Genomic DNA, 10,240 nt, shown 5'->3' with positions numbered 1-10,240 from the left:
CCCACCCACCCACCACCCACCCAAAAACCCACACCCTTACCCACACTTAAACTTACACAGCACATGCACACGCATGCATGAACGTGCACACACACAAGAAAGAGAGAAATAGAAGCACCCAGTTGGCATTTTATGTCACAGTGGGAGTGTCAGCTGAATGCTCAAGAAAATGAAAACTTGGATTATTTAGAGTAACACTCCAAATACATGATACTTCCCGAGCCTGTCCAGAATTTTGCATGAACGTGCACACACACAAGAAAGAGAGAAATAGAAGCACCCGGTTGGCACTTTGTGTCACAGTGGGAGTGTCAGCTGAATGCTCAAGAAAATGAAAACTTGGATTATTTATAGTAACACTCCAAATACATGATACTTCCCGAGCCCTTTCCAGAATTTTCCTAGAAAACCATGGCTTGTCTTGGATCTGTTCTACAATACCTAAGTATAATACATCCATTAAGAACAAACAAAAGGAAGAACAGGTACAAAATTTCAGTTCTACTTGAAGCAGAAAGAAACTGTGGATACAATTTTACATCTCTTGACAGAAATTATGTCCCCTGACTATTTTACTGGATTAATCTTTCAAAAGTTCTGAAGGTCCATCATCAGCAGACATGAGCTTTTCAATAATGTTCTACTGTGCCAATATAATCTGTAATTCCACCAATCTCTGTCTTCACTACTCACTGCTGGATATTTGGGGGAGAATTCTCATGAGTATCCTTATTGGGTAGCTCAGTGATAGAATGAGTAGGGATTCGGTTATTCTTCTCCATAACACCCATAGAATTGTAATTCTTGGCTTCAGGCCTCCGAGGAGGGAGAGAGCTCGAATCCTGAACTGCGTTGGAAATGGGCTTCTGTCCGAGCTTGGGTGATCGAAGCTGTGTCTGTGGAATCTTCAAAACAAAAACATGATTTATAAGGACCACCATAAATAACAATGAAGATAGGCTATAGATGGCACTTTAGCATTAGTGCCCACCGTAAAATAAAAACGTAAACTTAGAGAAGATCATCGTGGTTTAAAGCTTTGAAAGAGGAGATACTGGAAATTGCCTGCACACATCTCCCCATTTATCCTTACAGGCTCACACACAGGCACTAGCACTAGCACTAGCACAATGAGATCAAAACAGGAAACATGATACTAAGGGAGCACAACTGAGAATTATTTTAACATAAGAAGCTGACCTAATACTCTTATTGAGGCACTCTAAATGAGTAACCATCATTACATTAAAAAAAAGAAAGAAATTCTGTTAGCATATATTTATGAGGAGTATTGGAGCATCACAATATAGAGGTACCTTCTTAATCTGATTCTTTCCTGACCCTGTTGCACGATAAAAGTCTGGCATTGGCTTTGCCTTGAAGCTGAAGCTTTGATGCAGTTTGTTAAGCTCATTTTCAGCCTTTTCCTGCATAACATGAAGATAGCCATTGACATGAGGTTCCAAATTGCATTGTAGCCCCACAGGTACTGATTAATAAAAAGACCAATCTGAGCTTCTATGTTTAAAGAAGAAAACACTCATGTTAAATATAGAAGCATAATCAACTTTTATGAGTAAATTTGGTCAACTCGCTAAATGATTTAAGAAAATAATAATAAAAATAAAATAAAATTTTGGGAGAGCGTCATGTATATGATGGTTCAACTTAGCTTGGTCCCATAAAGCTTGCCTGATTCCCCAGAAGACAATTAAAAGGTATCCTGGCCAGATTAAAATAAAATTTGTAGAGGAGAGAATGACAACCTTAGGCTTCTTTTGAAGCTGCACGTTCAGTGCCCGTTCTGCATTGAATTTATTCTCCAGTTTCTGAGAGTGGGGGGAAAAAAATAAAAGGACCAGGAAGTAAGAAAGGAGCAAAATATCAGTTGTCTCGTGAAAATACAACCCACTTAAATAATAATAAAGTGAAAAAGAATCTTGATAAGGCCTTGCCTCCTTTCTTTTTGCAGCTCTTTCATCAGTTCTGAAGCTAAATGGAGAAGATACAGTCGGCGACCGTGTTATGCCTCCACCGGCGCTCAAAGACTTCGAATGACTGCCAGACAAGAAGTAGAAAATCCAAATTTGTTTTTAAGGAAATGGCAGATAAACAGAGTAAAGAGAATATGGCTAACTTTTTCCTTTTGTGTGTGTGTGGAGACAAGGCAGGCATTACACAATCTAGGGGCCAAGAGGGTTTTGGCCTCTGGAGTTTGAACCATGATTTCAGCACCTACAGGCCGTCAACAGCTCTGGAGTCTGGACTTGATTATTCAAGTTTTTAAATGCCTTCTGAACTAAATCTCTGAGGCCAAAAATGACCCATTTAAATGATCCTAAACATCTGGTCTATACATTTTCCAGGGTGTCCCAATTATATGGCAAAAATTTTTGATAACTTCAACACCAAGTTGACCATTGTAAGGGAGCATAATGTTTAGAGATGCTGATCATCATTTATAATCTGAACTTTCATTTGCAATAGTGTACATGAATTGTACAAACATATTTCTTCTATCATCATCAGATAACTATTTGTTCTAAAGGCCAGTGGAATTTCTTTTTTCCTGGGTGGGGCTGTCGACAAGCTGGATATTGCCCAACTCAATCTGGATTCTGTTGAATATTAGAAACATATTTGACCTGATTATGTTTTAAGATATAATATAAGAACCATAGCTCAGTAGTAAGCTGGTGTAACCATGCAAGTCACACTTCGAAGGGTCCCAGGAATGGATTGGGGTTGGTCATTACCCTTGGCATCTTTTTGCATGAAGTGGATGCCCCCCTCAACCAAACCCGGTCATTCACACTGGTGGCCAGAATTTACATAAAAAGTTTAGGAGTTAACTAAAGATCAGAAAGGGTATCTTTGCGATGTATTGCGTCTCTTTTATATGCCCATTTAGTTGGGATAAGATTGAGTATGTAGGTCTAATACTGTTTTCTGTGTTTTTGTTAATTTAATCAGATAAACAATCTGATCCCACTTTTTGGATAGCTAATGGGAGACAAATACAGAAATGTTTCATATCTGATGGATTAAATTGGAGCGGATACAATATCTGCTCTGTATCTCACCCATTTATGACCCTACTCCTGGAACTGGAAGGTCATTTCCTTCTCTGGCTTGGAAATAGGCATCAGCAAGTTGCAGATTGTTTCTTTTGTCTTTGTTCAAATGTTTCAAAGTGAGTGCCCTATGGTGATATAAGTAACTAGGTTGCGCAACTTACTCCGTGGAGAGAGAGTGCCATTTTGCACCCACTTTACTGCATCCAGAGGATGTGAAACCAAGTTCTGTTCTGGTACTGTAAAGAATGAAGAAAAATGTAATTATATAAAGTGACAAAATTTCATGCTTGCAGTACAAACTAGTATGTGAGAAAATTCTTCAACTTTATGAGACACATATGTATGGAATCTCTCAATTTAGTGAAGCACATACCTTTTTTGCTCTGACTGAGGAGTAACAGAAGGATTCTTTGGCAAACCATTCACAGATGCCTGCAATATGCAAATTAAGATGATTTAGACAAGCATCACTAGTCTTGCCTATTATGAAGAGCACTTGAAGTAGACAGGGTACAAGAGTGGCATGTTGAGAGGGAAAATTAAGCACCATGGTTGGGGTTCTTAGAGGAGTTGGACAGTGCTTAGAGGTCGACACACTTCCAGATCCCCTTGAATCTGCAATCTTTTTCTGAGCTGAAGATGTTTTGTTAGTTTCACCAGCGCCAGATGGAGCATTAATTGACATATGGAGTGATTTTGGAGTTGAACACTTTTTATTCACCAAGTCACTTGCAAATTTTTTACTGTTTGGAGTGGCATTTTCCTTTCTGGAATGAACAGTTGAGGATTTGTCAGGGGAAGATGGAAGCTTTAATGCTCTACCGTAAACTGATGGCTTTGAGGAAGAAACAAATGATTTTGTCTTAGTAGCTGAAGCCACCGTCTCCTGATTAGCAGCAAAATTAATCGATGTATGGAGTGATTTTGGAGTTGGGCACTTCTTATTCCCTGGATCTCTTACGGACTTTTTACTGTTTGGAGTGGGATTATTTCCCTTTCTGGAATGAAGAGGAGTTGTCAATTTGGCAGTTGGAGATTGAAGCTCTGATGCCCTTCGGTAAGCCGATGGCTTTGAGGAAGAAAGTGCTGGGTTTGTCTTGGTAGCTGAAGCCAAATTCTCTTGATTGGAAGCAAAATTAATCGGCATATGGAGTGATTTTGGAGTTGGGCACTTCTTCTGCACTGGATCTCTTGCGGACTTATTGTTTGGAGTGGCTATATTTTCCTTTCTGGAAGGAATAGTAGTTGTTGATTTGGCCGGAGAAGATGAAAGCATTCGTTCCCTGCTGTAAGCTGATGGTTTCAAGGACGATGCCATTAGTTTTGCATTGGTTGTTGAAGTCAAACTCTCCGGACTAGCAGCAACCTTCAATTGACAGAAATAAAGGAAATTGAGATCATAGGGTGAAGATTGAAGAACAGAAATCTGGAAAATAAGTAACATTCACCTCTGAATGTGTCTGATTCATTTGGATGGTTCCACTAGGCTCCACCTCAGTAAGCATGTTACGGTTCCCAACATCAGCAAGCTGTGATGATTCAACCACTAGAGAGTTCTTCTCAAGAACCTGGTCTTCTATTACTGGATCTACTACTTCCACCTTACTTGATTCCATGCGATCCATTTCAACAATGGAATTACGTCTGCTTGAATCAATGATGAAACCTTCCTCCATGTTGGGGACTGTGGCTTGCCGTGGCTCATCAACAGCCACATGGTCATCACATTTTTCCATCTGTGAATCCAGGGCAGGATTGCTGTGAACTCCATCTTGGGTTTCTGGTTGAGGAGTAGAACCAGCAGCTGCTTCTGCCTTCTTAGCTGCAACTTTCTTGTAATGGGCTTCAAAATAAGCTTTTTTCTGAGCGACTGAACCAGGCCTGGAGTATTTTTCTACGTCTTCTAAATACCGATTGTGAGAGAAGGATGACCATTTCTCCCACGCTAAGGACTCTGATAAGAACCTTCCGAAAGAAACCGATCCTGCAAGTGCATGCATCGGATTCCCCTGTAGCACAAAAATTTCACTGATTTTCACAACGTACAACAGACTTTGGATAAATTTATGCAATGATGTAAACACGAGAGAAAATTGCAGAGAAGTTTGTTTGAACTTCAAACTAAAAATAAGACAGAAAGAATAGTCATCCGTGACAAGAAAACCTCAAAATGTAACCCAAAGCATGTGAAAAGGATCACAACCCCCCGTCAAATGCTGCATTTCAAATAACGCATATGAAAAAGAAGGCCATGAAAGCAAAAAAAAAAAAAAAAAAAGGAGAAACAAAAGCAGATCATACCGGGGCATCAAAATCAGGAGAGAAGGCAAGAACCATAAGATTCGTTTTTTTGCACAAAAAACTAGAGTTTCAGTAAAAACCCTTGAAGCCCTGAACAAGAAATGAAAATGAGAAGAAACAAGACAAACTCTCTCAACATTTCTAGGCAATAAACGGGAAGTCGGGAACCCATTAAAGAAACTTGAAACGGAAACAATTGAAATGACATTTATTTTTCTCCAGTAACTGAAATTCTGAGTTCTTGGAAATTTACCTCTCTAGTTTCATGGGTAGTAGTATCAGAAGCCTGAGAGAAGGTAGTTTGCATGAGACAAGCAGATTCTCCCATACCTTCTCAGATTTAGAAACCTTAGTACTCTTGATTCCTTCTTCCCCTCCTTGAAAATTGAAAACCTCCAAGAACAGGAACACCTTACTTTGAAATTTGAATCACAATCTTGGATCCATGTTGTGCCCAGGTAGATCAAGAAGTAGACAAACCTGGTGAAGTGCAGAAAAAGGAAATCTTTTTTGGGGGAAATTTCTAGCTATTAAGATTTTGATTTAAGCGGGCTTTCATTATTGAGCTTTGAAAATCTCTAATCTTTGGTTTCTTTCTCAGTCCCACTACAGTTGTAGGGTCCCACATGTCTGACACTGTTTAAACTTTTAAAAACGCCTCAACGTCTATTTCCTTAACTTCGTTTACTTAAGAAATTCAAAAATTGGGGGAGCGTGCATTTGTTGTGGGGAACTCTCTTTATTATTATATAATATATAGACATAAGGAGTGAACAGTGGTTGTCGGCAGACCTGCATGGACTATGGCTATAAATGGAATGCATATTAATATATGTGAGGGTATCTTTAAAGGGAAAAGATTCTTTCTTGACCCTAAAAAATAAATAAATGACTCTTTGAGCTGCCATGGATGGTATGCTAAGCATTGTCTCAGTCTATCTCTCTCCCCATTACCATGGTTTAAGAAATCAGAATTGCATCGATTGAATAGACTGATTTGGATTGGAATCAATTGTGATCAATCCTACTTCTGACTATTTTGGAGTAGCCACTTCCAGGGTTTTTGGGACCGGATCACTGAGTTCTAGATCTGAGGGATCGATTTTAAGATTTTTTGAGATCGGTTTTGGTCAATTGGAAAGAACTAATTCAACCTCTAAATTTTAATTTGGAATCCTTACTTCAAATATGAAATGAACGAACTTTCTGCCCTTCATAGACCTTCTTTATATGTCGCACCTCATTGGTGGACTCCTCTGTTGTTTGCTAAGAGAAATTCTCTCAATTGGATGAATTAAGTGACATGTGGCTAATCTTGATCATGATTTCTTTATCCAACAGTCACAAAAATCATGCATATGGCAATGTCGTATAAGAAAGATTCGTAGCCCTAGTATATATGAACTTTTTTTCTTTAATAATAGCCTTTTTTATAACATTTTTCCTAGACTTTTCATCCAATGGGAGGAAAAATAATCTTGATTAATCTGAATTTGAACAATAAAAGAAAGGAAACCGACAAACTTCCCTCGATTATAATACGATCTTTTTTTTTCTCCATTTTTTGTTGAATATTCACACACACGAGAGAACTTTGTTTGATTGTTCGTCTTTGATATACATTCTCATAATAGATTCTGGATCTAGATTGCATTAGGAAACTGATTCTTCTTTATTTTTTCTCTTCAAAATTTATTCTGAAAATGCATACCAAACTCAATCTACGCACGTTTATACATACAGAGATATTACCATCCCTGATGTTACCATAATCTTGTAATACAATATACCCCCTCCTCCACCCCTCAGCCTTTACTCCAAAGTGAGCCATCCCTATTATACGAGGAAGGCAACATTCTATCAGTTTCAATGTGACAACCTGAGGTTACATCAAGCAAGAAATTATTTTTTTTTCTCCCCTTAAAAACATTCTTTCCCGTGGTGCTTTATTAACTCTTTTCCCAGGTGTAGCTTTATTATTGTTTAGTGTTTCTTTTCAAACAAAAATTATGGCAATTAAAAATGATATCTTAGAGAGATATACAGAGGCCAAAGGGTTGTTGGAACAGAGGGAGAAACAGTTTTTAGACAACATGATCTTTGACAGGGTGGGAGATTACGGACAAATGTAACCACCAACCAACCAGTGGTTCCACCATCTCCATCCTCGCGGCATCAAGGGAATGAGAGAGAGAGAGTTGGTAACGTTTTTTTCTGATCGTTAGTACCAGAAAACCTCACTTTGAAGTTTGAACTGCCTACCAGTCCTCTCCCTTTCGTGTACCACCTCTCTTTTACTCTCTCAAAGCTAACGGTCAAAACCCACCACCAAAATATGGTGTATATAAAAAATTTCCCAAAAAAAAAAAAAAAAAATTTGTATATCAAAGGTATCAGCCGAGAAAGGAGTAGAATCGAGAAATCAAATCACTCAATGTCAATTCCAATCTGAATCAGCCAAGAACGGAGTAGAATTGATGGCCATCAGTTGGTTGGTCACGACTCCAGACTGTTTTCAATCCAAATCGGCCAATTCAACTCCCGATTCTTCATTTACCAGTGGAGACAGCCCTTTTGTTCTCCAGGTGAGAGTGTGTGGGGAGACTGGGAGAGTCGTATAATTAGGGGGTGGACTAATGAAATCTAGAGAAGCAATCCCAAACCCAAAATTAGTGCTTGAAAAGATTAGTGGATAGGAGTATTAAGGAGAGTTCAGTTCAATTTTGGTCTGATTTCACCAGTTTCGGTGTGAGAAGGGATGAAATCGAACCTAAACCAATAAGGAAAGATTCAGATTCGACAGTTTCAGTTTGAGTTGGATTCAATTTATTTCTATTTTCTCCTATCGGTTTGATGTCGGGTTTAGGTTCAGTTTGTCATCCATATACACACATAAATGTGGTTTTTTTCTTTTTTTTTGGGTTGGTATCGGTTTTATATGGGTTTGGGTTCAGTTTTGGTAGGTTTTAGTGCGGCCTGGTTTCAGAGTAGTACCCCAATCCGAAGCTTATCCAGTAAGCCACGGTTTGGGCTATTTCGGTTCATATTTTGGCACCCCTAGGCGTATAGGACTTCCATTTTAAATGTCTGATTCTAAGGATAACCTCCCCTCCACACACAACCCCAACACCCCGCCCCCCTCTCTTTTCCTGGCTGTCTGTTTGAGCCAAGGATAGACCACCCACATACCCCCGGGGATACCTAGTACATGTCAAAGAAAGTTACAAAAGCAACCCAATAAAAATAGGTGAGGAAAGAGAAAAAAAAATCTCAAAACATAAATTAATAGTCCATTGTGATCTGAAAGTGTCAATAAAAAAAAAAAATCAGGACCAGGAGATGCAACTGGTCATTGTCATTTAGATATTAAGAATAACATATGAATTGCAGACAATTATTCTACCTTCTACCACAAAATATCAGGACTATCAAATGGCTAGTGTGCTTCGATGAGTGCTAATGCAAAATCATGATGTACAAGACAGCAACCAACTTGACCACCTTAGGTCCTATCAGGTTCATCAGCTGTTCAACACACCACCTTGACAAGTACACACATATGCAAATGTGTAGTGTGTAATTTAACGGCATAAAATCGGATCCTCATACCACCAAATTGCACCTTACTGAGAATAGAGATGCAACACTCGCGGTATCAAACTATAGCAAACAGATACAGGTGACCAAGCCTTGAGATGACAGCTACCTTTGAGGCTTCTTCCCTATTTTCTTGTTACCTCTCTTTCTAGAACTAGTCTCTCCTGCTTCTTCCTCCTCAGCCTTCTGCTCAGATTCTAGTATGGCCAACTGTTATCAAACACCACAATTGAATACATCATAAGACTCAGAATTGATATTAAAGCTGTAAAAAATGCATGCTTTTTCAGAAGTGGCCTTATGCCTTCAAGAAATAGGAATCAAAGGATCACCTCATCAAGGATAGGTTTGAGCTCCTTGTATCGAGCTTCTGCAAGATCAAACCCATCTTTGCGGAGCTCCTAAGGATTTCAACAAAAACAAGATCAGTGATGCACAGTGCACAAATGTGAGGAGACGCACATGATATAGGTGATAAAGAGAGAGTGATAATCCAATTACACTCTTGTGATGTGATCATTTTTACAAAGTCCAATATTTTTTTGGCCTTAATAACCAACAACAAATCTGACACAGATGGAAGGAAATTTTTATAGAATATCTATGATGCCCATCCCCTTATCGTCTCCTTTTGAAGGGAAGAATGGTATTAAAATGGTTTAGACTTACGAATCCTGAGTACCAGATAGAAGATGTCTTTTTCTAAGACACAGAAACTAATGGTACTAATGCTTTAATTTGGGTCAGAATTTAATATAGGTTAGGGCTGACCCTTGGTTTTCGGGTTTATTGATGTAATAGGCCTATTTTATAAGCCCATATTTGGGGCTCTAATTCTGAAAACGAAATTAGAATTTTAATCACGAGTCAGTATTATTAGCGTGGCCCATTAATTAGAAAGTCATCTTGTTTTACAATTATATTAGATAGAGGTCTATCGGTTGTGGGGCCATCTTAGTCGTAGGATTAAATTATCTAGCCAATTAGTAAACTCCATCTCATCAGCTCACGCAAGAGGAGATTTCTTTTTATATTTTGGTTAACTTTTAAAGTCAGTTTCCTCAATTGAGTATGTTGTTTAATCTGATTGAAACCTTCCTTTAGCTTGCGCATGGAAGGAATCCTGATTTGTTTCTATTTTTATTTTAGCACTTCATTTAAATATATGTGACAGGAAAGCCCTCACACAATTTGATTAATGATATAGCATTTAGTTAGTTTTTGATTGAGATAGTTGTCTCACTCCTCTCATAACCCAACCCCAC

The 10,240-nt window shown here is 38.6% G+C and overlaps 2 protein-coding genes across 3 annotated transcripts in view; both read right to left on the bottom strand.

Annotated features, from left to right (window-relative positions):
* Positions 1-320: 320 nt before the first annotated feature.
* LOC122067581 (protein WVD2-like 7) lies at positions 321-5,931 on the bottom strand. 2 transcript variants are annotated; one of them, XM_042631410.1, is made up of 10 exons: positions 5,632-5,931; positions 5,379-5,468; positions 4,526-5,086; positions 3,625-4,443; positions 3,451-3,509; positions 3,239-3,313; positions 1,956-2,058; positions 1,767-1,829; positions 1,317-1,427; positions 321-905 (listed from the first exon to the last, which is right to left on the bottom strand). In XM_042631410.1, the coding sequence occupies exons 2-10, from the start codon at positions 5,412-5,414 to the stop codon at positions 690-692; spliced, it is 2,043 nt and encodes a 680-aa protein (XP_042487344.1). In that variant the 5' UTR covers positions 5,415-5,468; positions 5,632-5,931; the 3' UTR covers positions 321-689. The 2 variants fall into 2 exon arrangements, with proteins under 2 accessions (XP_042487344.1, XP_042487343.1); XM_042631409.1 differs by lacking the exon at positions 5,379-5,468.
* A 2,705-nt stretch (positions 5,932-8,636) lies between these two features.
* The window catches only part of LOC122067579 (kelch domain-containing protein 4), a gene marked incomplete at its 5' end in the record, with an annotated part of 24,688 nt that continues 23,084 nt past the window's right edge, over positions 8,637-10,240 (bottom strand). Inside the window, 2 exons of the mRNA XM_042631408.1 lie at positions 8,637-9,185; positions 9,308-9,376. Coding sequence (XP_042487342.1) covers positions 9,081-9,185; positions 9,308-9,376 — 174 coding nt within the window. The remainder of the gene's footprint in view (positions 9,186-9,307; positions 9,377-10,240) is intronic.

Source organism: Macadamia integrifolia, unplaced genomic scaffold, assembly GCF_013358625.1.
Source record: "Macadamia integrifolia cultivar HAES 741 unplaced genomic scaffold, SCU_Mint_v3 scaffold2985, whole genome shotgun sequence".
In the NCBI taxonomy this organism is placed as follows: Eukaryota; Viridiplantae; Streptophyta; class Magnoliopsida; order Proteales; family Proteaceae; genus Macadamia; species Macadamia integrifolia.
This window is presented reverse-complemented; position numbering and strand designations above follow the sequence as displayed.

Bases quoted from the DNA above. Each gene is read 5' to 3' on its own strand.
- LOC122067581 (XM_042631409.1), bottom strand. From the start codon at position 5,706: ATGGGAGAATCTGCTTGTCTCATGCAAACTACCTTCTCTCAGGCTTCT. The intron at 4,444-4,525 runs GTGAATGTTACT...TGTCAATTGAAG, and splicing joins TGAATCAGACACATTCAGAG to GTTGCTGCTAGTCCGGAGAG. The intron at 1,830-1,955 runs GCAAGGCCTTAT...CCCCACTCTCAG, and splicing joins GAGCTGCAAAAAGAAAGGAG to AAACTGGAGAATAAATTCAA.